Raw genomic sequence first — 27,386 nt, 5'->3', positions numbered from 1 at the left:
GCACTGGGGGCACAACGGGGCTCGAAGGCACGGCGGGGGGTGGTGCCAGGACACGGGGGCACGGTGGGGGTGGGGGTGGGGCACGGGGTGCACAGCAGGGGTGAGGGGCGGTGCCAGGATACTGGGGGTACAGTAGGGGTGGGGACGGGGCACAGCAGGGGCGGGGCTGGGATACTGGGCGGGGCACTGGGGGCACAACGGGGCTCGGAGGCACGGCGGGGGGTGGTGCCAGGACACGGGGGCACGGTGGGGGTGGGGCACGGGGTGCACAGCAGGGGTGAGGGGCAGGGCCGGGATACTGGGAGCACAGCAGGGGTGGGGGCGGGGCCCGGGTACTGGCCTGGGGCGGGGCACTGGGGGCACAACAGCGCTGGGAGGCGCGGCGGGGGCGGGGCGGGGCCGCGCCGAGGCACCAGGCCAGCCCTTGCCGGGGCCGCTCCCCGGATTGCCATGGCAGCAGCACAACAAGCCGTGAGCAGCCACTTGTCCCTTTAGACGACCCCTGAGCGCTGATTGGTTTCATGGGCGCACGTGAGCCGCTTTCTCCCTTCTGATTGGGCAGCGTGGCCATAGGCGTGGCTCGTGACCCGCCCGCGTGGCGGGTAGGGCGCTAGGGATTGCGCTGCCTGATGCTGCCGGTGCGGAGCGAGCGGGGCTCGGCGCCCGCGGCGGCTGTGGGGGTCCGGCCGCCCAGCCGGCCCCGAGCGGAGCTCAGCCGCGGCAGCTTGCGTTCCGCCGCCTCCTGCGGCGCGGTGAGGCCGGGGGCGGGGAGCTGGCGTGCGGGGCAGGGACCTAGTGGGGCTCGGCGGCCCCGTCCTTGTGCCCCGGCCCCTGGGGCGTGTGCCTGAGGCAGCCGTTTGGGGCAGCGGAGTGACGCGGGACATCACGGGGGGGCAGGAACCAGGGTGGGGGGGGGTGTTTCACCGCTGAAATCAGCAGGTGAAGAGGCTGCTGGTTTGCCCACCAGGGACCTGGCTGTCCAAGGCCCTTCTCTTTCCCCCTGCCCTGCTCCGAATCCACATGGGGCTTTCAGAGAATTCCCCTTGAGCTGAATTCCAGCCCCTCAGGCAAAGTCCCCAGTGTGCAGTGGGAGTCTAAAGGGCTAGCTGGCGTTGAAGAAATGTGTTAGACCTGGGTAGATCTCAGCTACTCTCCAAAATCTGAGCTGTCTTTTTTCAAAGTAAATCTCCAGCTGTTATTGTTGTGAAGAAAGTCTTGCATTTTGTTGTTTACACACTGCAAGAGCTACACAGTTAATCCATCTTTCTGAGTGGTGGTAGCCAAATTGATGAAGACTAGGATTTAATCTCACAGGAGTATGAGATTAACCAAACTAGTGTTTCTGAAGTGCTTGGAGATCATTGGATGAAAGATGCTGCAAGTGCAAAGGATTTAGATCCAAACATTGTGATTCTAGTTGTCTTTCCTAGCTAAGTCATCAGCTCAAATGTAGTACGAGATGCCCAAAAGTCACGGGAGGTGTCTGAAATGCATTGTGTGGTGGAGACAGTCCAGTTCTAGAGGACCGGTGCTGTTGTCATACTCTCTGGCAGTTCCAACTGAAAGTGCAAGTATTGAATGAACCCCTCACCACTAGAAGTCCCTCCAGGTCATGGCTGTTGTTTAGGTACCTTCAGTTTCAGACTACTAGTCCAGCTCCTTCCACCAGTACAGAAATAGATTATGGGATGGGTGCCTGTGAATCACTCATTGGATTTCTTACTGTAATGTTAGTAAGAGTTGGCTCAATAATAACTGAAGTTACAAATTTCAGAGTAGCAGCCGTGTTGGTCTGTATCCGTAAAAAGAAAAGGAGTACTTGTGGCATCTTAGAGACTAACAAATTTATTAGAGCATAAACTTTCGTGAGCTACAGTTTATGCTCTAATAAATATGTTAGTCTCTAAGGTGCCACAAATACTCCTTTTATTTTTTTGAAGTTACAAAGTAGCTTACACTCTTAAGCAGTTACTTACCAAGAGTAAGATCTTTACATTCACTGAAAAGAAGAATTTCTGTGTAACCTTCTCATGTGTTTCAAGACTGTCCCCAGGTCCGTTTGTGAGCGCGCTGTGCACCAGGAAAGAGATGCTTGTAACAGAACAAACACACCGGATGATTCAGAGGGGGATGAGAGTGAGGAGAAGGCTGATGAAGATAGCGAGAGGGAGGAAGAGTGGGATACTGACCTTGAAATAGAAGGTACAAAACATCCCACCTGCCCTGATTTGCACAGTGGTAGGAATCTCTTCCAGCATGACACAGGTTGGATCTGGCACAATTTGTCCTATATCTGTAGAACAGTATCAAAACTGGCAGTGAACATGCAATTTTCCCTGATCTTCTCTAAGTGAAGAATGAATGTACTCTTAATTCCTTTTTCTTTCTCTTTACAAAACAAAGCAAAACCAAAAATAAACAACACTCTTAGGAAACTCTGTGCAAACAGTTTGTGATCTCATTCACTGACTGAAAAGTTGGGAGATGGAAAACATAAGGTAAAGTACATATGCTCCCTTGTTCACTAGGTTAAAGTTCTTAATTACCCATTATTATTACCTTATTATTATTTTTGCAGATCTTGGCCACCTCATTCATTGTGTGAGTTATATGGTGAGTCCAGAATGAGAGAGGGCTTCAATCTTTATTTTTATATAACTTACTGAAATAAAAGTGAAGAGGAGGTCTGCACACAGAACACTTGCTTTTAATCAAATTTAAAATTTAAATTAAATGTTTACCTTAAATGTTGCTTAAATTTTTACAACTTTATTTATATAATTTCTATTATGTTGCTTTTATCCATATCACTCAGAGAAGTCACTGAGCAGAATGCAACTTGTGGGCTGAGGGCTTGATCCAAAACCAATTTGAAATCAATGGCAAGACTTCCATTGACATCAGTCACTTTTTTTTGGATCAAGCCACTAATGAGGCAGGGATCTTGTAAGTAATTGTATGTGATCATGTAACACACAACAAGCAGCAGGGTCAAGTATGTTTGGACAATTCTGCTTTCCTGAGTCTTGCCTCACTCTGTTCTGTTAACTTTGAGTGCATGTTTCAGAGTAACAGCCGTGTTAGTCTGTATTCGTAAAAAGAAAAGGAGTACTTGTGGCACCTTAGAGACTAACCAGTTTATTTGAGCATGAGCTTTCGTGAGCTACAGCTCACTTCATCGGATGCATAGCATATTGTGGAAACTGCTATGCATCCGATGAAGTGAGCTGTAGCTCACGAAAGCTCATGCTCAAATAAACTGGTTAGTCTCTAAGGTGCCACAAGTACTCCTTTTTTTGAGTGCATGGAGACTCTGGGGAAGGTGCTGGAAAGAAATATAAATTCTTTAATTTCCATTTTTTGGTAAAATTGTTAATTTGGAAGTGCTGTTTTTTGTTTGTATAGCTTGTTTTCTCTATGTCCGTTGTCCTTTTTCTAATATAGAAACCAAGGAACCTTTTGACCCAACTGGAAAGACCAGATACATAGCAGCCTGCCAACTATATAGAGTGGTACCCATATCCTATTTCCTGCGTCACATGAAGGACTCTGAACTGATTATGAAGCACCATGGACTTGGCACACAGGTAACGGTTGTAGAAAATAGAATAAATCACTTTGCTTTGGCACAGTGAAGGCTGCAATGTGCGCTCTGCGATGTATGGTGGTTGTGCCAGTGGCTAGGGGGTGTCTCTGGGAGGGGGAAATAAAGTATATGTACTAATTAAACTGATATTAGCTTTTCACTTTATTGGTTTTGTGATGTATATTATGTCTAGACCAGCATTAAATATATCATGTTTGGGTATGAACAAAGTAAAACTTGATGATCTATTGAAAGTTATTGGACAGGCCAGAACAAGGGGACTTAATTTAAACCTAAGAAGGAATAATACGTTTAAGAATTTCAACTGTTGTTGCTTTATAAAGAATGGCGAGTAGGGGAAGTGGGCTTTCAGCTAAGGGGGAGAGGGAGTGCAGTCAAACAACATAAATGTATTTAAGCAAAATGAGATGCCACATGAAATTTAGCACATCTTAAGGGGAATTTGTCAGCTTTGTCATCTTGACAGCATCTGGCTGTCCTTTCTGTGGGACGGTGGATTAGATTTCTCCCCACTGCACCCCACAGGAATACCCAGGGCTGTGGGATAAGATTTTTATCCTCCTTGGGTGTACACTTTTTTTTTTAATGTAATATACCTGTGTGTCTATATGGTTAAAATTCATAAGTTTAAACAACATTCTACAACTTTTTAAAGAAGTTCTGTATGTAGGTTAGTGTCACAGTCCTAGCCACAATGGGCTTGTAGTTGCTTCTGGTTTTACACAACTTACTTTGCAGGAACACATGACTCATGCTGTAAAATGCAACAAGCCTTAATGCTCACCTGTGATGGTAATAAACATGGTAGAATTAGGGAAATTAGAACTGAAGTAGACCTATTAGATCCCTTCACCCTCTTGTTCCTTACACTGTATTTAGGGTTGGAGAGTGTAGATTTTTTTTTTTTAATTTCATGGATAATGTCAGTCCATTTACTTCCAAATTTAAAATATTTTAATCAAGTTAAGTAGTTTATTCCAAACTTAATGGCTCTAGATCCTAGGAGTAATAACAGAAATAAAATCATAAGTGGTACTTATCCTAGTATTAGTTACTGATTGCTTGATAGAACTGACAATGAGTGAAGGCACCAGGCGTCTTCGAGTTGAACAAATCAGATATTTGTAATTTTCCCTCTCTCTGCATTATGAATATTGGTAAACTTTTTCATTATTTCTAGGTGGATGGACAAATCATTAATGACACTTACCAACTCATATTGCATCCTTTGAACTCTAACTCTATTCTGCATTGCTTTTTCCAGTCTAGTTTTAAATCACTCACACAAGGCGGCTTCTACTACTTTCCTTAAGAGACAGTGGGTTAGATCCTGCATCCATTGAAGTTGCTGAGAATTTTGCAATTGACTTCACTGGTAGCAGGATGGGACCTGTTGTTGGGTATGGACTTGTAGAGGTCCTTTTCTTTCACTTGTGTTCTTCAGAAATGCAGCCAGGGCCTGGAGAGCTTTTGTCAATCTATATATTCTTGATAGGTTAAGGAAAACTGAAATAAGCAAACCACTAAAAGTGCTCATTGTACCAAATAGACCCATGAGTGACTCATTATGCTGTTATATGTTCCAGGGTGCCAAAGCTTTATCTCTTTCCTTGATGACCAACACCTCCATCGTAAAGTTAAACCTGAGTGATAATTGGCTGGATGGAGAAGGGGCAGCTGCAGTTGCAGAGATGTTAAAAGAAAACTGTTACATTTCAGGTTTGTGTCTTAATTCAAAGGTAATTCTGGTGTAAGGCATGTATCAGAGTGTGGCAATAAGGTTTTATGAGAGAGGAGGAAGTTCTTGTTTGCATATTTGGCTGATCCCATTGATTGTCACTGCTCACATGAAAGAGGGCTACAGAATTGGGCCTTACTTTGAAAAGTGACTATTTAAAATAGTGCCTTCTTATTCAGATCTCCATGTATGTATTCATAGCCTTTACTTTCATGAATTCATGTCTTTACTCCTGTTATCTCTGCAAAGTCAATAGCATTCTGGGAGAGGGAGCTGAATTCTCTTCTGGCTCATGAATCAGTAATGGAACTGGAATTTGGGAGAATAGTTGCAGGATATTGTTGAAGATGCATAAGGCAGAAAAAGCCCATCTTAACTTTCAGATTCCAGGTTGAGTTTGCCGGACTGGCAGTTAGAACAACTGTCTTCTAATTAAGGGCTAGCAGACCTAAGCCCCATACAGGGTGCTCCAGCTGATATCTGTGCTGTAAGGACTGGGCTAGGGTGACAAAGTGGACTTTGCTCGGCTTTGCAACACCTAGTTTTAGGTGTCCTGCCACCCATTGGAATCCACGTTCCTGAGTTAGGCACACCAACTCTCCAGACAATGCATGGGGAGAGTTAGGTGCCTAAAAAATGGAGCCACAGAAGCTAGCAAACTGGGTGCGCAGCCACCAAAGCTGTCAAGTAGAAAGTGGCTTAAGGGAGGTGGTGAAGGTGTTCCGCGTTTACTCAGTTGCCCAGTGGTTTGAGCACTTCCCTCTGAAGTGGAAGAGCTCAGTTCAAATCCCAAGGCTGCCTGATCTGGAGCAGGGTCTTGAGCCTAGGTCTCCTACCTCAGATATCTGAGATCTCAGATGGGTGAGGTTCTATGAAGCTGGAGTAGCACTACCCCTAACAGATGGATTCTGAGGTGAGGGAAGAGTGTCTCCCCTTTTCTACACACCCCATTGACCCCTCACCCCCAGTTTATCACTTTGACAAGCCGATAGTTGGGAAGGTAGGAAGCAGTGGAGGCAGGCAAGGAGGATGAGCTGGACACTGGTGTCTGCAGTTTATTTTGGGCACAAGCTGCCATAGTTTTACTTGTAAACTAAATACATTTGCTCTGGGAACTATTGAGACGCACACACATGAAATCCTCCGTGCCGTTTTTACAGTCCCTTTTCAGAACTGCATTTTAATATATAAGTATTGATGTCTGAGACAGACATCAGAATTTATTGATGCAAGAACTTAAACCCTTGATTAATATTTACCTTGAAAGACAATAGATCTTGGTGTCCTCTAAAACCTGATTTTAGTGTTTGTATTGTTACATAATTGGATTATTTACTATAAAAGTAACTGCTGATTCAATAAATCTCTTAAGTGTACAAGTGACAAGGTGGGGGAGGTAATATCTTTTATTGGACCAATTTTTGTTGGTGAGAGAGACAAGCTTTCTAGCTTATGCAGAGCTCTTCTTGAGGTACAGTAACAGTGTTAACAAATTAACATTTTAAATAGGAGATGCTTAGATAGGAGGGGCAGTTTAAGATTATCTAGTCTCACCTCCTGCAGTACAGGCCATAGTAACTCATCCAGTATCTTCTGCATCAAGCCCATAACTTCTGTTTCAGCCATAGCATCGTTTAGAGAGTTATCTAGTCTTGATTTAAAGTCTTGGTGAAGAATTCACCACATCCCTAGTAAGTTGTTCCAATGATAGATTACTCTCACTTTTAAGAGTTTGCACTTTATCTGTAGTCCTTATTTGTCTAGCTTCATCTTCCAGCTACTGGATCTCATTCTGCCTTTTTCTGCTAGATTAAAGATCATCTGCTGTCAGAAATCTCTTCCCTATGTAGGTATTTGTAGACCATTATCAAGTCCCTTCTTTCTTGCATAAACTAAATATTAGTTTTTAAATCTCTCTCTAAGGCAGGTTTTCCAGTCCATAAATCATTCTTGTAGCTCTTTTCTGAACTTTCCAGTTTTTCAAAATCCTTTTGAAAATGTGGACACCAGAATTGGATGCAGTAGTCCAGTAATGTTTTCACTAATGTTGTACACAGAGGTAAGAACACCTTGTTTCTTTTTGATATTCCCCTGCATGTACACCCAAAGATTGCACTCACCCTTTTAGCTACTGCATTGCCCTGGGAGCTCATGTTCAGTTGGTTATATGTCATCTAAGTCCTTTCCAATGTTGTTGCTTTCCAAGCTACAGTCCCCTATCTTGTAAGCATAACCTCTGTTCTTTCTTCCTAGATGTATGGTTTTGCATTTGGCTATATTCATGCATATCACTCAGATGAAACTGCCTTACTGAACAGTCCAGATCACTCTGTAGAACTGATCTGTCCCCATCATTATTTACAATTCCAAGTAACCTGTGATTAACCAGGTCATCTTGTTTATCCTTTTTAAGCATTGGCACTACACTGGCTTTTTTCCAGTCTTTTGGAACTTCCCCAATGTGCCAAGCAGGGCTTAAATTCAACAGGTAAATATTTTCAAACCCACAGGAGCCCCAGCACCGCAGCCTGCCCTGCAGCTGAAGCCTGGAGCCCCAAACTGGGTGTGGGGTGGAGAGGGGTGCTCCAGGAAATAATCTCTGAGAATTTAAGCCCTGGTGCCAAGGTTTGTTAAAAATCAACATTTTTGATTCAGAGAGCTCCTTGGAAAATTCTTTTGGCATTCTTGAATGGAAATTATTCAGTGAAGTGTATGTTGATGTAGTGTTAATATTTATTTTACTGTTGCATTTTTAGTGTTTGGTTTTAGTTAATGAGAGCTGTCCCTTTAAGAGAAGGCTGTGGCAGCTGTGTGGGACAGTGCCTATGTGGAAGATTTTGCATGTGTGTGCAGAGTGGAGGTGAGCCGCAAAATGGTCAAACTTGGTTTAATAAACCTGTCTTTCCAAAAAGAGTCTCATTCTCCAAGGTGTCCCACTAGCGCTAATGGAGGTCTGGATGCCTTGGGTGTTGCTAATGATCTACACAGTCTTTCCTCTGTGGGGCAGCTGTGTGAATCCTGCCCAGCTCAGCAGAGATTAGAAGGTTCTTCTCATCTAATGGCTGGTTGGAGGCCCCTAGCTGAGATGAGCGTGGTGGGTCATTGCACAAATTCACCAACAAGCTTTGCACTAGACTGTAAGTGCTTTGGGGGCAGGGACTCTCTTTCCCTATGTGTTTGTGGACCACCAGGCACAATGGCACCCTGATCTCCATGGGGTGTAGTCAGAGCTCCATCAGCTGGGTCAAAAATACCGTATTCACTATACATTTGGAAGAGTTGACAACAGGGTAATTGTCACACACACACTAAGGGCGGGCAGGAGGAGTTTAAAAACTCAGAAGTCAGAGCAAAAGCCACTATTTCAGCTTTTCTTAAATTTAAAAATTAACGATTTGGGGGAGGCAGTCTCGTAATTTTTGAACTTTGAGGCTTGGCAGTACTGCTGTAAGAGTTTTTTCCATCGCAGCGGACAGCTGGAGTCTTTCTGACATCTCCCCTTTAGCTAAATGGTGATTTTGTTCTCGGGTTTTTCCCCCTCCCCCAGATGTTGATTTATCTGACAACAGACTTGGAGTTAAAGGAGCCGAGGCCCTTTCTGCTATGCTTCTGGAGAATACTACAGTGCTTACCCTTAAACTTTCAGGAAATGAGTTTGATGACCATGCAGCTAAGTACCTATCCGATGCCCTCCCGGCTAACAATAAAATGGAATCTCTGGATCTGAGTCACAACATGCTTGGTGACGCATCAGGTAAAGCAGTGTCTTTGTAGATCCACGTGTTGTATAGTTATATCCTGCTGCAAATTCACACTCCAAGTGGTGAAAACTGAACTTCTCTCTTCTCCCAAAACCACCTGGCTTCCTCCCGCTTTTGTAACCACCTACGGCTCCACCGTTGTCCTCACCACCCAGGCTCATAACCTCTGTGTCATGTTGGAATCCTTGCTCATGAAACATTCACATCTTCCTCTAAAAATCCATCCTTTTCTCTCTCTCAGCCATTAATCTTGTCTTTCTACACCCTGGTCATCGCTGGTCTGCCATCTTTTGAGATCTTCCATGTTTCATTATGTCCTTCTGTAACCCACAGAGAATGGATCAGCCAAAAATACCATCTCCTCCTGCCACTCAGAGCACGTCACTCCCTTCTTTGAATCCCTTCACTTGGCATCATCTCAGTTTCTGCACTAAGTTCATGTTTCTTGCTGTTCACCTTCAAAGGCCTGAAAAAGCTCCATCTGCCTCCATCTCAGCTGTCATTGTCTCCTGCTCTCTCCAGACCTAACCATCTTCTCTGTCCATCTCTAAATTTTCTCATTATGCTGGGATTCACTCCCTCTCCTCATGTGCTGAATGGCTTTCCTCACATCGTTCAAATCCCTCCTTACAAATAACTTCTCCCAGGATGCCTTTCACTGAGAACAGGTTTCAGAGTAACAGCTGTGTTAGTCTGTATTCGCAAAAAGAAAAGGAGTACTTGTGGCACCTTAGAGACTAACCAATTTATTTGAGCATCAGCTTTCGTGAGCTACAGCTCACTTCATCGGATGCATACTGTGGAAAATACAGTATTTTCCACAGTATGCATCCGATGAAGTGAGCTGTAGCTCACGAAAGCTGATGCTCAAATAAATTGGTTAGTCTCTAAGGTGCCACAAGTACTCCTTTTCTTTTCACTGAGAACAGAGTGAAGAACTGGGATAAGAGAAGAGCAGAGCATAGAAAATTGGGAAGAACAGAAAACCCAGGAGAATGAGGACAGAGTCTGTTTAGAGACAGAAGAGGAAGAAATAAGGACACAGAGCAGAGAAAAGAAAAGCAAATAGAATAAATAGGCCGCTGCTTCTGATGAAATGAGGTGATATGTCTGGGACTGCCGGCATTGGGCAAATACTGATTCATCTTTCCTGCCCTTTAATGTCTTCATTTTTAGTTCTGGAAGTGGGGGGGCAGGATGTCAAGGAATGGAAGTGGTTATTCTGTCTTCCCTGACCCTCCATGGTGGTCAAAACTGCCTAGCTTGAACCTCTATTACAGGGATTCTCAAACTGGGGGTCGGGACCCCTCAGGGGGTCACAAGGTTATTACATGGGGGTGTCGGGAGCTGTCAGCCTCCACCCCAAACCCTGCTTTGCTTCCAGCATTTATAGTGGTGTTAAATATATTTGTCTTTTTAATTGATAAGGGGGGTCACATGCAGAGGCTTGCTATGTGAAAGGGGTCATCAGTAAAAAAGTTTGAGAACCACTGTTCTATTACCTCTCACCAAAGCCCCTCCACTCCCAGATCAGTCAGGTTGTGGGAGGCAAAAGGGGGGCTATAAAAGATGATTGAGCTGAAGGGAGAAGCAGAATGAAAGGCAGGATAGATCAAGACAAGGAGAATAGAAGAGGGGAGTGGGAGTGGAAGTGGAGGAGGTAGAGGGAGCCAGAGAGAGTTGTTTGTTTCTGAGAGGGGAAAGTACTGGCAAAACAGGAAGGAGAGATGAACCGTTATGCCATCTTAAGCACAGTCTCATGATCTTTGACCTCTCTTTAGAATATTAACTCACTCCACCAGATCCCTCTCTACTTTAATAGCCTTTCTTAAGATCATTCCCATTGCAGAAATATGTAGAGCCGTGACTTGGATGTCCATTCATACATTTGCTGAACACTATGCAGTCACTCATGCCTCCACTTCTGATGCCATATTTGGCTCCACTGTTCTAGCTTCAATCTTAGACTCAACTCTGAAGCCCCCCTCCTTCCATAGAGGGAACTGCTTAATAATCACCTAGAGTGGAGCACGTATAGGGATGCTACTGGAAGCAGAGATGATTACTCACCCTGTGTAAAAAGAAAAGGAGTACTTGTGGCACCTTAGAGAGTAACAAATTTATTTGAGCATAAGCTTTCGTGATCTACAGCTCACTTCATCTGTAGCTCACGAAAGCTTATGCTCAAATACATTTGTTACTCTCTAAGGTGCCACAAGTACTCCTTTTCTTTTTGCGGATACAGACTAACACGGCTGCTACTCTGAAACCTGTCACCCTGTATAGTAACTCTGTTTTTACAATGTGTGTTTTTTGTGGGGGATGGTGCAGAAGTGGGTGTTAGATGGGATTTGACTGCGGAGCTGAGAGGGTTTGGAGACTTGCTTTTGGAAGGATGTCCAGGCATAAGGGGCAGCCTGGAAGAAGGCAAGGAGAAGTTGGGGAGGGAAAGTGAGGGGTATTAAAGCTGGTGGTATTGGTGGAGAGGGTGCAAAAGGAGAGCAGATCTGGGATGTAGACTGGGCAGTGTTATGTAGGGCTTGAGATTAAGGGCAAGAAGTCTGAATAGAATTTAATGGGCAAGGAAAGAATGTCCATTAGCTTTAAAATCCTTTGCCACCTATAGCCACCCACTGAAATCTGTGGGAATCTTCTCCCCTCTCGTAGGGTATATGTACACTACGAAATGAGGTCGAATTTATAGAAGTCGGTTTTTTAGAAATCATTTTTATATAGGCGATTGTGTGTGTCCCCACACAAAATGCTCTAACTGCATTAACTCGGCAGAGTGCATCCACAGTACCGAGGCTCGCGTCGACTTCTGGAGCATTGCACTGTGGGTAGCTTTCCCACAGTCTCCGCTGCCCATTTGAATTCTGGGTTGAGATCCCAATGCCTAATGGGGCAAAAACATTGTTGTGGGTGGTTCTGGGTACATGTCAGGCCCTCGCTCCCTCCCTCCGTGAAAGCAACGGCAGACAATCGTTTCGCGCCTTTTTTTCCTGAGTTACCTGTGCAGACGCCATACCACGGCAAGCGTGAAGCCCACTCAGCTCGCTGTCACCATATATTTCCTGGTCCTGGCAGACACGGTACTGCATTGCTACACAGCAGCAACCCATTGCCTTGTGACAGCAGACAGTGCAATAGGCCTGATAACCATCGTCGTCATGTCCGAGGTGCTCCTGGCCGCCTCGGTAAGGTCGGTCAGGAGCGCCTGGGCAGACATGGGCGCAGGGACTAAAATAGGAGTCACTCGACCAGGTCATTCTCTTTAGTCCTGCCTGCAGTCCTATTGTACCGTCTTATGGCGAGCAGGCAGGAGATGAGGATGGCTAGTAGTCCTACTGCATTGTCTGCTGCCAGCCAAAGATGTAAAAGATAGATGGAGTGGATCAGAACAAGAAATACACCAGATTTGTTTTGTATTAATTTGCTCCCCCCTCCCTCTGTGAAATCAACGGCCGACAATCGTTTCAGTGAGGTCTGTCAAGGCACCTTGAAAAGTTTAATGGAGATTCAGTCCTGCCTGAAATACCGGGGGGAGGAGTAGTTCAGTGGGTTGAGCATTGGCCTGCTAAACCCAGGGTTTTGAGTTCAATCCTTGAGGGGGCCGTTCTGTGTGAGTTGTTTTTGTTTCTCCTTGATATAAACCCACCCCCTTTGTTGATTTTAATTCCCTGTAAGCCATGTTGTCAGTCGCCCCTCCCTCTGTCAGAGCAATGGCAGACAATCGTTCCGCGCCTTTTTTCCATGCAGATGCCATACCATGGCAAGCATGGAGCCCGCTCAGATCATTTTGGCAATTAGGAGCACATTAAACATCACGCACATCATGCAGCACCAGAACCTGGCAAAGCAAAACCGGGCGAGTAGGTGACATCAGCACGGTGACGAGAGTGATGAGGACATGGACACAGACTTCTCTCAAAGCATGGGCCCTGGCAATGTGGGCATCATGGTGCTAATGGGGCAGGTTCATGGTGTGGAATGCCGATTCTGGCCCTGGGAAACAAGCACAGAGTGGTGGGACCGCATAGTGTTGCAGGTCTGGGACGATTCCCAGTGGCTGCAAAACTTTCGCATGCGTAAGGGCACTTTCATGGAACTTTTGTGACTTGCTTTCCCCTGCCCTGAGGTGCAAGAATACCAAGATGAGAGAAGCCTTCACAGTTGAGAAGCGAGTGGCAATAGCCCTGTGGAAGCTTGCAAAGCCAGACAGCTACCGGTCAGTCGGGAATTAATTTGGAGTGGGCAAATCTACTGTGGAGGCTGCTGTGATGCAAGTAGCCAACACAATCAAAGATCTGCTGATATCAAGGGTAGTGACCCTGAGAATGTGCAGGTCATAGGGAATCCCATTGCAGCAAAGCCATCCACTAACTGTGGTGGGGCCATAGATGGAACCCATATCCCTATCTTGGCACCGGAGCACCAAGCCGGCGAGTACATAAACCGCAAGGGGTACCTTTCAATAGTGCTGCAAGCACTGGTGGATCACAAGGGACGTTTCACCGACATCAACGTGGGATGGCCGGGAAAGGTAGATGACGCTCGCATCTTCAGGAACTCTGGTCTGTTTCAAAAGCTGCAGGAAGGGACTTTATTCCCAGACCAGAAAATAACCATTGGGGATGTTGAAATGCCTATAGTTATCCTTGGGGACCCAGCCTACCCCTTAATGCCATGGCTCATGAAGCCATACACAGGCAGTCTGGACAGTAGTCAGGAGCTGCTCAACTACAGGCTGAGCAAGCGCAGAATGGTGGTAGAATGTGCATTTGGACGTTTAAAAGCGCTGGCGCAGTTTACTGACTCAGTTAGACCTCAGCGAAACCAATATTCCCACTGTTATTACTGCTTGCTGTGTGCTCCACAATATCTGTGAGAGTAAGGGGGAGATGTTTATGGCGGGGTGGGAGGTTGAGGCAAATCGCCTAGCCACTGGTTACGCGCAGCCAGATACCAGGGCAGTTAGAAGAGCACAGGAGGGCACAGTGCGCATCAGAGAAGCTTTGAAAATCAGTTTCATGATTGGCCAGGCTATGGTGTGACAGTTCTGTTTGTTTCTCCTTGATGAATCCCCCCTCCCCCTTTTGGTTCACTATACTTCCCTGTAAGCTAACCACCCTTTCCTCCTCCCTTTGATCAGCACTTGCAGCGGCCATAAAGTTATTGTTGCTTTGCATTCATGCTTTCTTTATTAATTCATCACACAAATAGGGGGATAACTGCCAAGGCAACCCGGGAGGGGTGGTGGAGGAGGGAAGGACAAGGCCATACAGCACTTTACAACTTATTGAATGCCAGCCTTCTGTTGCTTGGGCAATCCTCTGGGGTGGAGTGGCTGGGTGGCCGGAGGTGACCCCACCGCATTCTTGGGCATCTGGATGAGGAGGCTATGGATCTTGGGGAGGAGGGCAGTTGGTTACACAGGGGCTGTAGCGGCCGTCTTTGCTCCCGCTGCGTTTTCTGCAGCTCAACCGTACGCTGGAGCATATTAGTTTGATCCTCCAGCAGCCTCAGCATTGAATCCTGCCTCCTCTCATCACGCTGCCGCCACCTTTCAGCTTCAGCCCTCTCTTCAGCCCTCCACTTACTCTCTTCAGCCCGCCACCTCTCCTCCTGGTCATTTTGTGCTTTCCTGCACTCTGACATTGTCTGCCTCCACACATTCATCTGTGCTCTGTCAGTGTGAGAGGACAACATGAGCTCAGAGAACATTTCATCACAAGTGCAGTTTTTTTCGCCGCCTTATGTTCGCTAGCCTCTGGGAAGAAGAAGATCCTGTGATCCTTGAAACACATTCAGCTGGTGGAGGAAAAAAAAAGGACAGTGGTATTTAAAAAGACACTTATAGAACAATGGGTACACTCTTTCACGGTAAACCTTGCTGTTAACATTACATACATAGCACATGTGCTTTCGTTACAAGGTCGCATTTTGCCTCCCCCCACTACGTGGCTAGCCCCTCGCCCCTCCCGTGGCTAACAGTGGGGAGCATTTCTGTTCAGCCGCAGGCAAATGGCCCAGCAGGAACGGCCACCTCTGAATGTCCCCTTAAGAAAAGCACCCTATTTCAACCAGGTGACCATGAATGATATCACTCTCCTGAGGATAACACAGAGAGATAAAGAACGGATGTTGTTTGAACGCCAGCAAACATACACTGCAATGCTTTGTTCTGTAATGATTCCTGACTACGTGCTACTGGCCTGGCATGGTAAAGTGTCCTGCCATGGTGGATGAAATAAGGCTGCCCTCCCCAGAAACCTTTTGCAAAGCCTTTAGGAATACGTCCAGGAGAGCTTTATGAAGATGTCCCTGGAGGATTTCCGCTCCATTCCCAGGCACGCTAACAGACTTTTCCAGTAGGTGTACTGGCCGCGAATGCCAGGGCAAATTAATCATTAAACACGCTTGCTTTTAAACCATGTATGCTATTTAAAAAGGTACACTCACCAGAGGTCCCTTCTCTGCCTGGTGGGTCCAGGAGGCAGCCTTAGGTGGGTTGTACTGGCTCCAGGTACAGGGTGAGAAACAGTTCCTGGCTGTCAGGAAAACCGGTTTGTCCACTTGCTTGCTGTGAGCTATCTACAACCTCATCATCATCTTCATCGTCCCCAAAATCTGCTTCCGTGTTGCCTCCATCTCCATTGAAGGAGTCGAACAACACGGTTGGGGTAGTGGTGGCTGAACCCACTAAAATGGCATGCAGCTCATCATAGAAGCGGCATTTTTTTGGGCTCTGACCCGGAACAGCTGTTTGCCTCTCTGGTTTTCTGGTAGGCTTGCCTCAGCTCCTTAAGTTTCATGCGGCACTGCTTCGGGTCCCTGTTATGGCCTCTGTCCTTCGTGCCCTGGGAGATTTTGACAAATGTTTTGGCATTTCGAAAACTGGAACGTAGTTCTGGTAGCACAGATTCCTTTCCCCATACAGCGATCAGATCCCGTACCTCCCATTCGGTCCATGCTGGAGCTCTTTTGCGATTCTGGGACTCCATCATGGTCACCTTTGCTGATGAGCTTTGCACTCATCTGCAGCTTGCCACACTGGCCAAACAGGAAATGAAATTCAAAAGTTCGCGGGCCTTTTCCTGTCTACCTGGCCAGTGCATCTGAGTTGAGAGTGCTGTCCAGAGCGGTCACAATAGAGCATTCTGGGATAGCTCCCGGAGGCCAATACCATCTAATTGTGTCTGCAGTACCCCAAATTCGACCCGGCAAGGCCAATTTCAGCGCTAATCCCCTTGTCGGGGGTGGAGTAAGGAAATCGATTTTAAGAGCCCTTTAAGTCTAAAAAAAAGAGCTTCATCATGTGGACGGGTGCAGGGTTAAATCGATTTAATGCTGCTAAATTCAACCTCAACTCCTAGTGTAGATCAGGGCTAAGAACCCTGAGGGGCCGGAGAGTCTTTCTAGGACTGGAGGAGGTTTGGGGGGGGGGGGGTTCTCCTTACTTTGATTCCTTCCTTCCAATCCTACCCATCTCCTTCCCTCCCCTCCTCCTTTCAGGGCCACCCATTTGTTACTGGCTCTGTCTCTGCTGATTTCTCAGGCCCGTTCTACGCTATGAGGTTAGGTCGAATTTATAAGGAATGCGTGTACACAGCCAACCCTGTTCAGCTGACCTAAAGGGGTCTTAAAATCAACTACTGTACTCCTCCCCGACAAGGGGAGTAGCGCTAAAATCGACCTTCCTGGGTCGAATTTGGGGTACTGTAGATGCAGCACTGTGCAATTCAATGGTATTGGCCTCCGGAAGCTCAGTGATGAGCTCTGCTTCTCCTTTGGTTTTCCTGCAGGCTGATGCTGTTTCCATTTCCCATCCTCTCTGCCAGCCATTCTGCACTCTCTTCCTCTTTTTCCCTCCTGGTCTGTTGCTTTATCCCCCCCAGTTAATCCTGATGTCATCTTCCTCCCCTCCTTATCTGTTTCAATCCCACTGAGCCTTCTGCACAGAGGAAACCTCTCAACGGTTGTAATCTCACTTGAGGGTGCACCAGGGAGCACAGGGTTGAGGAGCAGAGCTATTTTGTGTGGTGTAGGCACTACTGGGTCTGGACTTCAGCCAGCCTACGAGAATGGCCCTGCTCTGGTTACAGCCCTGTTGGGCTCTGTTTCGCCTTATGGGGACTTGTACCACCTTTTATGTGCACTCAGTGGTCTCTGACTATGTGGGGCCTGTTTTCTGGCTCTTCCTGCAGCCCCTGCTCTGTGCTTGTGCCACAAGATGCATAAAAGAGAAAAATCGTAATTTCTCATCCAAAGAGTTTCCTACCATAACCTGAGCTGCTTGCCCAGCTGAACCACCTGATCCTTTCCTGGGTCTTTACAATTTTTTCTTAACCTGTTTCATAAGGTGAGGTTCTTGGAATGGCAATAGCAGAAAACACTGGACTAAAGGAGCTTAATATGAGCTGGAACTACTTCCGTAACCAAGGAGCAGCTGCCTTAGCCAGAGGCTTCGAGGTAGGAAGTCTGTGTTATCTCCTGTCTTTGCACCCTGTAATACTCATGTTAAGCGTCATCTGTTTGGGTAGACACTGCCATCATGACCTGAACATAAAACACTGTGAAATCTGGAAGTGTATAGGCCTTGAAATCGGGGAGATAAAAATCATGATTTAAAAATCAATTTTAAAAAAATTAAATCTTGATTTTTTTATTTCCATTTGCAGTTTGAAGTTCATTACTTTCTCCCCATTTTATATTCTTAAATTGCTGAAATGAATGTTTTATATAATTTCCAACTGTTGGTAGAATTTCCGATTATACATAGTTTCCCTCTCCCCCCCCATTGTGAGGTTTCACACATAAAATGCTTATTGGTCCTGAAAAAGACCAATCCAGGGCCTTATTAACATCCTCACTGTGAGACCAGCCCAAACTTCACAGATTGATAAGCAAACCACCTGGGCTATATTCGCTACCTGCCGACGTACTGCACTTCCACAAGCCAAGAAAGCTGAAACGTTGCAAGGCTGTACAGCTCCCTCAGGGTATGCAGTTTGAAGTTGATGGGACTTGTGCTCGTAAGTCATCTAGGTGCTTTTGAAAATCCCACTCGTGGGGACTTAAATTTGAGTTTAGGAGCTTAACTTTAGGGCTCCTGGTTTTGAAAATGTAGGGCTGCGTGTATTCCAAAGTTAGTAACTTTATTAATGTGTTATTTAATAAGTCTAAATAATTTTACATTGTTAATATTAAATCATTTTGGTTTGAAGTGAGACAGACTTCACGCTACTCAGACGCAATTTTAACCCGTTACTGAAAACGCTTACACATACGCTTACTTTAAGACCACAAGTGGCCTCAGTGAGTGGGTAGGATTATTCATGTTGATAAAGTTATATTCCAATCTGGTTTCCAGGATCGGGCCTTAATTTTCAATATTTTGATTTTTGTCTATAGCAGTTTTATAAAATTCAAGTAAAATCTCTTACTAGTAGTTGCATTTTTTTAAAAAAAGCATTCATAATTTAATTCATTGCAAATTTCAGTTAACATTTATAAATAGCATAAATTTTCAAGCTAGTTTTATAAAGCCTCAACCTGACTTAATTATTTTTTTAAAATCAGATGATTGAAATCCATTCCAGACTATATTAGTAGTTCGAGATTAAATTCTATATTGGAATCTGTTTCTTAAAAAAAAAAAATAAAGCCACCTTAAATTCCATTCATAAAACTGGTGAGTACATTAGGATGGCCAGGAAATGCCAACGCTCAGGCTGTGTGAAACTTTACTTCTGTCCAGTTGTGCATGTGCTTTTATCATGCTGTTTTTAATTATCAGATTATTTATCTCATACAGTACATTGTAATACTTTTTTTTCCTACCATTTTATATGCTGTATCTTGAAAGATTGATGAGGAAGGGGGTCCAACAAGAGAATAATGAGCTGCAGAAGAGACACAATTTTTCCTTTTTTTTGTTTTGTTTTTTGCTTCATTCTGTTGAAGATATTCTGCCTGGCTTTTGTGTGTGTATGTTGTTAATATAGGTAGATATTTACATTGGAAATCTCCAATTTTGACTTTCTTGTTTTGGTGGAAGAATCTGAGGTGGAGTGAAACAATGAGCTTATGACATCACAAGAGATTGAGACCTAAACAGTTGAAAGAGGAAGAGATTTCTAGTCAGATTGTCTAAAACCTGTGGGTTTTTCTGTTTTTATTTTTAATACCTATTTAACTCAAGCTGCCCACTCAACATCAGCACCCCTTTCCTTTCAGATGAGGGCTGCCATTATCTAGTTCAGGAAGCAGTTGTCCTGCACAAAGAAGACCAGGCTTGATATTCCTGAAGGAACTGCCCCAGGCCACCAGAAAAGCACCTTAAAAAAATCCTTCCTGATTTTGTGATTTTTGCGGGGGGGGCGGGGGCTGATTGCATGATAATTTGGTGTCTGACTCATGACTTGAACTGTCCGGGTTAGCAATACTGGAGGCATCCAGACTGAGCTCACTGATGCTATCCCATCCCAGACTGTTCACTCAGCACTCTTACCCTTTACTGCTCCTTCCTTAGCTGTCATCCTGCCCCTTTTACAAGGAGTTTGACCAGGTGCTGGAGACTTCACTGAGCATGGAGCCAACAGTGTGGATCCCATTGTCTTGCGAACCATCCAGTAGCTCCCTCAGTGAAATGTGCTCATTAGCCACTAGCTCCCCCTCAGCCAATAGGTATCCCCGCTGCACAACTCCCCTACTTCTGAGATTCTTTCTGGGCCCAGCTACTGGACTCCAGCAGCCACTATCCTTTGTGCTGTACTCTGTGAGACTCACAACCTACTTGCATGTGATATTCAGATCAAATGGCAGCTGTGGTTAAGTCAAGAAGCTGCCAGACCTGTGTTCTACAAGTGAGATCTTCCAAGGGAGAGGAGAGGGGTTGAAGGAAGAGGGAAGCCTGACATTTTAGGAGGATCCTTTAGGGAGAAGGAATTTTTCTGAGGTTCACCCACCACTAGTTACGGTTGTTGGTATGAAATGTCCTTTCCTCGTTCTCTTCCTCTCGCTCACTTTCCCTTTGCATTTATTTTTAACTGTGGTTTGGAAGCATGGTCCATGGAAGGTCATTCTGCAAGGGTGACGCAGATGGCTGTTTCTGTCTCAAGCTACGGTGAGGTTTTTTCCAATAATTCTGGCTTGTTCCACAGGCAAACATGTTCCTCAGAGTTCTGGACCTTTCTTACAATGGCTTCAGCAACAACGGAGCAGCTGCCCTGGGGGAGGCCCTTAAAGTGAACAATGTGCTGGAAGAGCTCAACATTAGGTGAGTCAGGCTCAGGTCATGATTTAATACGTCCCACACTTCAAAGTGAGAGCCACCCTCTGGTGGCTGAAACCCTGAGCAGCCATTGACCTCGGTTTTATGTGTAAGGAGGGACAGTCTTGTTGGCGCTAAGGTGACAAAGGGAATGCCATGTAATGGAAGTTTGGCCATGAAATTTCTAGCTGGGGAAGATCTGCTGGCATCTGTTATTTACTGTCCTACTGCCAGGGCCCCAGCTCTGTAGTCAGCCTCATGGCCCCAGAGAAAGCGATGGTGTAAAGGAGTGAGGAGGATTACTGGGGTCAAGGTGATATCATTACAATCTTAAATTGGGAAGGAAATAAATTGATTCCATCTGGCTGGGGAGGATGGATAGAAAGAAATTTAGTGATAAGGATCTAGGGTTACTAGCACCTCTGGAAATGAGAAGAAAAGTGAAATGGGACTTTGGAGCTTAGAGGGCACCTTGTACAGCATGAGATGTTTGTGCTCACAATGAGAGCTGGACAAGTTCCTTTGTTCTTCAAAGCATTGGCCTATGTACTTGGAGGCCTGGGACCGGCCTATATACTAAGGATAGTTAGGTGTGAGAAGTATTGTTGATTTAATAGGGCTTACAGTGGACATAATGTTACGATAGGAATCAATTCAAAGGGGAGGCTGATTGGTTCAGCAAAGGGAGAGTCAAGAAAACAACAGAGGCTGGTGAAGTTAGTGGGAGAGCTGTGAGACCAGGTAATTTTCAGAGAGATGCAGTTATGGAGATCATGAACATAACCAGAAATGGTCATGAGACAGGCTGTGAGCAAGAGGGTAGTGGCCAAGTACTCCCTGCAGTGTAAAATCCCACAGGCAAGCTGGCAATGAACCTCCCATCCCAGTGCATGATGTGCCTAAGCTCCCAAAGAGCAGACAGTGGCTGCTGCTGTGCTGGCAGCTACCTGGATATACTTACAAAACTAAAATGTCAGGGAACAAACACTGAGGTTTTAATTGTTACACTAACAATAAAAGCAAATGCTCAGAAATAGACATGAGCTAAGCAGGGCCAGTCAGAGTCAGTATTTGGATGGGAGCCCTTCAGGGAAAACTTGTGCACTTCAGGAAGTGGTATAGCTGCTGAATGCTGTGCTGCTGGAGCTTGTTCTTCAGATGAGATTTAACACCGAGGTCATGAGCGTTCAGGGTCACTAAAGATCTCACAGCACTTTCCGTGAGAGCAGGAACATTAACACAGGTGTCCCAGACAGGTACGTCTACTCCCTGCAACTTCAGTTGGAGATGGGATTCTTTGTCACTTCTCCTTCAAATTGTTGTGTGTAGAGAGCTGTTAACCTGCTGCAATTAATGCCCCTCCAGATGTGTTCACATGTCAGTGGGGTGAAGTGGTTCCTTGTACCTTCACGTGAGTTTGTAAAGCATGTTGTCCTCCTGTTGCCCATACTGTAGTAAATGTCTCCATGACAGTATGGCTCTGGCTTGGTGGGTTGGGAACACGGAATGAAAAATGTAAGAAGTCTACCTTTTCTCTGTTATAAGCAATAACCGCATTTCATTGGAAGGAGCTCTGCGGTTTGCAGTAGGCCTGAAAGAAAACCAGACTCTGAAGAGACTTAATGTGAGTAGCTTTTTTTTAAAGCAGATCTTGGAAAACACAATAAAGTATATATTTAAATTGTCACTGGCATGAGTGCTTATTGAATCAGATCCTGCATGAGCCATTCTGCAGCAACAACAGGGGAGCCTTTAGCATCAGTCTCTGGCCGCTCCTGTGAAATGCGGCATGCAGATGGTCTCATGTAGACAAGGAGTGCTTGTATTCAACAGTCTTTTGAATTCAAGCATTTTATACCCCTCCCTCTATGTGAACCAGAGCCTGCAGCTCCCTATTCTGCCCTGCAGTCTAGCACCTTGCCTTCCAATATGGAGGATGATCTTCCTGGCCTCTGCTGTCACCTGCTTACATGGCAGCCACATTTTGCTGCACACATCTGGGAGCTGGAGGGAGACGTGGTTAATGGCCATTGGGTGTCTGACCTATCTCTCAGCTCAGCACAGTGGGGTAAACGCTCTGCTCTGTTCCTCTTCCTTTCCATTCCTCAGACAGCACAAAGGGAGCTCCTGACACTTGGGTTAAGAAGGTCATGGAGGGGTGGAGAGTGGGTATGACCAGGTATATGGCATTTTAGATATTCCCAGGTGGTGTGTTGCCCTGTGGGGACCACTGGCAGCTTGCATTTGGCAGAGTGGCCTACAGGGTCAAGCAGAGAATTATGGAGCCATAACCAGCTCCCTGACAGCTTTTTCCGCATTGCCCAGCGGAAGCTGGATGCAGCAAAGCATCTTGTACTGGTGTAAAATGTACAGTCGAGGTCAGGTTCAAGGATGTGTAACTAAGATACACATTAGTAAAGTCAGCCAGTGATGGCGTGTAAAGGGAGGAAAGAAAGGCAAGGATGGAGCCTGGTGGGAATTCCCATTGAAAGATGGGATGGGGAGGAGGAGAACCAGGAGAGAGTGGAGTTGTGGACGCTGAGGGAGGACAAGGTGATCATAATAAGGTTATGTAGTTGCTTTAGTGAGACCTGGGCAAATCTTGATGATCCCTAAAAGTAAACTTTTTTTAATAAGTTTGGTTCTTGTAGATGTGAGATTTTTTCAAATAGTCATCACCATCCAGTCTTATCACTGTGAGTTTCTGCTTTTGTTTCATACCCATGGCATGTGCCTGAAGATACTTGAGAAGGCTGATTTTCCTCTGTAAGACAGCTGCAGTTTGAGGTGTGAAAGAAAGGTGCATTAATTAAAAGAACTTGCAATCTGTATTGTTCCTATTGTTGTTTCCTGTGTCTGCCTTTTTAGATGGCCAGAAATCCCATGCAGAGTGAAGGCTGCTTTGGGATTCTCAAATCTATACAAGCAAATTCTGGTGCCGTGGTAGAAATCTTGGACTTCTCAGTAAGTGTTAAACAGCGGGGGGGCAGGGGCAAGTGAAATGAAATCCCAAAGGTATGTGTCACTGAAAAAGGAGGGTGGACTATGAAGGTCCCAAAGTCAGAACATTCAGAATGATTGTTTCTACAAATAGCATAGTTCCACCACATTGCATCTATGCAACATGGCATAATGGTACGTTGAACAAAGACCAAATACTTGTAGTTAGACCTGTTTTGACTGAGCTGCGGATACTGTGGTACCCATAACTTAGCTGTCTGACTTCTGTAGTTACATCATAAACCACCATCTGGTTTTAACAGAGGGTCTCCTTCTATTTAATGTTAAAGTTTGCCAGAAAGTGAAAGACCCCTTCCCCTGGTGAATGCTGTTACGGTTATTATAAAACTGCCTTTTCCAAATGTTTTTGTTGATGGCTTATTTCTAATTTATAAAGAAAAACACAGGTTATAAGGCTCTCAATTATTAATAGAGCAACAGTTCCTCCCTGTTTGTAGTGACCTGTTGCATTCTGACTGGCTGAGAACAGAGCAAATGTATTCTTCAGCCAAAGAGAGACCTGACTATCCTGCCTGCACTTACTCTCCAGTACCTCCTTTCAAATGCTGTTCCTCATGTTCTTACAAACCCTTCTCCTGAGCCTGCTTTCTGTTCCAGCACTTTCCTGACTTCCTCCTCAGGCTTTGTGTGAACTCTGTGGACAGGCTGCTTATTGCATTTTCTATCTCACCCTTATGCCATGTTTTTTGCATTCCAGCTACTTTGTGCTCTGATCATTCTAGAGACACAGCCCTCAACAGAGTTGTGAGTTGCTTGCTTGGAATTTCACGTCCTCCCTTCTTGATTTGTCAGCTGGCTTTGACCCTTTTCCTCGTCGTCTTCGTGTTTCCTGTTCTTCTCCTGATAGCTGGAGCTAGTTTGTTTCATGTTTTATTTTATATCCACCAGAGCTTTGGTATTGCCATTTGCTGGTGAACTGGTTGATGACCCAGCTCACTGAGCTGAAGGAGCTTTGTCAAAGCTTGCATTAGTTGCATGGATGCCTGAGAGCAAGAATGTGTGGTGATGCCTACCTTTGCTGTTGTGATACTTACCTTTTGAGAGAAGGTAAATCATACTGTACACTGATCTGTGATGATTTCTCCCTCTAGGAGATCCCTGTGAACAAAGACTTTGCAGACCTGTGTGATGCTGTGAAAATGCTTTTGCCAAATCTTCAGATCAGATATGGTGGAAATGCAACATTGCACAAAAAAGAGCAACCAAAGGTTGAGATCCAATCTTGGTTCAGCGTGGAGGGTGATTCATAGAATCCTTTGACCTAAAAGGAACCTCTTCAAGGTCACTTTGGGTATGTCTACACAGCTTGCGGAAGGGAGACTCCCAGCCTGGGTAGACAGACTTGGGTTTGTGAGGCTCGCGCCATTGCTCTAAAAATAGCTGCATAGACAGCACTTTGACATTGTGGCTTGGTTGGGAACTCAGGCTCTGAAGCCTACCTGCCTCCCAAGGCTTCAGCATCTGAGCTCCCACCTGAGCCGCAACGTCAAACTGTTGTCCACACAGCAAATTTTAGAGCACGAGCCCCACAAACCCAAGTCTGTCTACCCAGGCCGGGAGTCTCTCTTCCACAGGCTGCCTTTGTAGACATACTCTTAGTCTACGCCCCTGCACTGTGGCAAAATCACTGACCATCTCGAAGCCTTGACATGAGGATTTCCAGCAGCAGTGCTACAAGTGCCTCCCATGGAAACATTCGCCATTTGCTCACTGATGTCATTGTTAAAAGCTTCTCCTTGCTGTAGCTTTAAATTAATTGGACTAGATTCGCTGCTGTGACCTGGTGCTGGATCTCCCCAGCAGGGCATTCTCCTGGTGCAGGAGAGTCCCCAGTGGGTACAGAGCCAGCATAACTAGCTCCTTGTTCTACCTTTCTCCTTCAGCCTTCTGCACAGGGCCTTTGTCAGAGCAGGCTGGGGGCTTGACTAGAATACTCTGTGCCCAGCTACACCAGCTGCCATAGACTAGGGTAAGCTGAAGACTGTATTAATCTATGCTGGGGCCATGACTAACGTAGAACCAGACCCCAACTCAAGGAGTCAGTCAACTACTTTTAGCCAATAGGAACCATTCTGATAATCTAGTCTGACCTGCATAACACAGGCCATAGTATTTCACTCCGTGGTTCTTGCATTGAGCTCTTATCTTCTGCTTGAGCTAGAGCAGGTCTTTTAGAAAGAGCCTCCAATCTTAAGGCATTGAGAATCCACAACACCCTAGGTAAGTTGTTCCAGTAGCTAATAGCCCTCAAACCTTATTTGGAGAAAAAGAATGGTGTAGTGTATGGAATAGGACAGTATCCCTTTAAATAGTTTGTGGGCCCTCTAGTGTACTCACTGTGTTCTGTGTTTTTAGAAGCTGCCAGAAACCAATCAGAGAAGCAGTATAGGTAGCTAGACCTGGAATGTTTGTGTACATTCAGTAAACATGGTTATTTGGGACTCAACTGTGTTTGTGAAGATTGTTCATATTTTATTTGTTTTGTAAAGAACAAAAGACTCAACAGATTGGAACTCAGGAGACCTGGCTTCAGTTTCTAGCTGAGGAAGAGATTTCTTGTGTGACCTTGAGGAAATCACTTAGGCCTTGTCTATATGAGAGAGTTCCACCAATTTAACTTAAACTGGTTTTTAAACCAAGTTAACTAAATTGTTGCAAATCCCTGTGTGGACACACTTGTTTTGGTTTAGGTTTTGCTTAGGTTAAACCTGTCCCTAATTGACTTAAGATGAACCAAAATAAATCTGATTTATACCAAAATAAGTGTCCACAAAACCTTTTTGCACCAGTTTACCTAACCTGGTTTAAACTCTCACCATAAGCACGTGTAACTTTCCCATGTAAACCAGTCCTTACTCTGAGCTGTGCCTCTGTTCCCCATCTGTGAAAAAGGGATAACAGCCTCACAGGAGGGTTGGGACTTCTGAAGATGAACTTCATTAATGAGTGTGAGGTGCTCAGATGCTGTCAGAGGGGGATATATGAATACCTAGGTAAGTAGATTATTTTCAGTCTGTATTTACCCAGCTTCAGATCCCAGGCTTTGGATCTTTGTCTTCCTCTTTCTTGGAGATAAAAGAGCTCTGCTATCAGAAATCTTCTCCCTCGTAGGTCCTTGTAGGCTGTGATCATCACCTGTTAATCTTTCTTTAAGTAAACTAAATAGAGCTTTAATCCCTCGCTATAAGGTAGGCTTTCCAAATCTCACATCATTCTTGCAGCTCTTTTCTGAGCTCTCCCAAATTTATCAACATCATTTTTAAAGTGTGGACACCAGAACTGGATCCAGTATCAGTAGTAGTCTCACCAGTGCCATGAACAAGCCACCTTCTTTCTTCTATTCAGTATTCCCTGGTTTATACATCCAAGGAGTGCCTTCACTCTCTTAGCCACCACATCACACTGGGAGCTCTTGTTCAGTTGGTTTCTGCCATGATTCCTTAAGTCCTTTTCTGAGTCCCTGCTTTTCAGGATACAGTCCCCATCCTGTAATTATCAGCTATGTTTTTGGTTCCTAGATCCATTGCACCTTGCATTTGGCTGTATTAAAATTGTAGCACCGGGAGGTATCAAAATGCCTGGAAATCATAAAAGAGTACAGGCACACAACCTTAGCTCTTCCCTCAGGGAGATAATAATAGCAACTCCCTGACCATTTCTCTGTGCCCACTACAGCTTCACATCAGCATAAAATTCTGTGGACCCCTACGGTGCTTTGTGCAGCATTGATTCATTGTCCAAATTTTCTAATGTTGGGGTTTGGAACTCCCAGTCCCACAAAAATTGGGGTCATAGTGAGCCCAGCTGTACAATAACAACCTTAACTTCACCTTAACAAAGTTTGGGCTGAGTGTGAATAAATGGTCTTTTTCTATTCTGTAGGTGTCCCAGGAATTTTTGTAACACTACATGTGCTCAGTGGAATCAAAGGTCTTCCTTTTATTTGTGACGGGAACTGGATGAGCCTTGGACACCCCCAAAATA

General features: G+C 45.3%; 1 protein-coding gene across 7 annotated transcripts; it reads left to right on the top strand.

Moving 5' to 3' along the window:
- The first annotated feature begins 578 nt into the window (after positions 1 to 578).
- LRRC74B (leucine rich repeat containing 74B) lies at positions 579 to 27,386 on the top strand. Of its 7 annotated transcripts, none has more exons than XM_043529570.1 (11): positions 579 to 752; positions 2,043 to 2,202; positions 3,445 to 3,587; positions 5,194 to 5,326; positions 8,893 to 9,099; positions 17,469 to 17,578; positions 20,272 to 20,387; positions 21,927 to 22,005; positions 23,250 to 23,345; positions 24,494 to 24,693; positions 27,285 to 27,386. In XM_043529570.1, the coding sequence occupies exons 1-10, from the start codon at positions 630 to 632 to the stop codon at positions 24,650 to 24,652; spliced, it is 1,326 nt and encodes a 441-aa protein (XP_043385505.1). In that variant the 5' UTR covers positions 579 to 629; the 3' UTR covers positions 24,653 to 24,693; positions 27,285 to 27,386. The 7 variants fall into 7 exon arrangements, with proteins under 7 accessions (XP_043385505.1, XP_043385508.1, XP_043385507.1 ...); XM_043529573.1 differs by having other exon boundaries at positions 583 to 752; positions 8,992 to 9,099; positions 24,494 to 24,610; XM_043529572.1 differs by having other exon boundaries at positions 583 to 752; positions 8,992 to 9,099.

The sequence above is a fragment of the Chelonia mydas genome, chromosome 15 (assembly GCF_015237465.2).
Source record: "Chelonia mydas isolate rCheMyd1 chromosome 15, rCheMyd1.pri.v2, whole genome shotgun sequence".
In the NCBI taxonomy this organism is placed as follows: Eukaryota; Metazoa; Chordata; order Testudines; family Cheloniidae; genus Chelonia; species Chelonia mydas.
This window is presented reverse-complemented; position numbering and strand designations above follow the sequence as displayed.

What these genes read in the sequence shown, in the direction of transcription:
- LRRC74B (XM_043529570.1), top strand. Translation starts at nt 630, where the DNA reads ATGCTGCCGGTGCGGAGCGAGCGGGGCTCGGCGCCCGCGGCGGCTGTG. An exon ending in CCTTAGCCAGAGGCTTCGAG is followed by an intron (nt 17,579 to 20,271) that starts GTAGGAAGTCTG and finishes CTTGTTCCACAG; the next exon opens with GCAAACATGTTCCTCAGAGT. An exon ending in TAGAAATCTTGGACTTCTCA is followed by an intron (nt 23,346 to 24,493) that starts GTAAGTGTTAAA and finishes TTCTCCCTCTAG; the next exon opens with GAGATCCCTGTGAACAAAGA.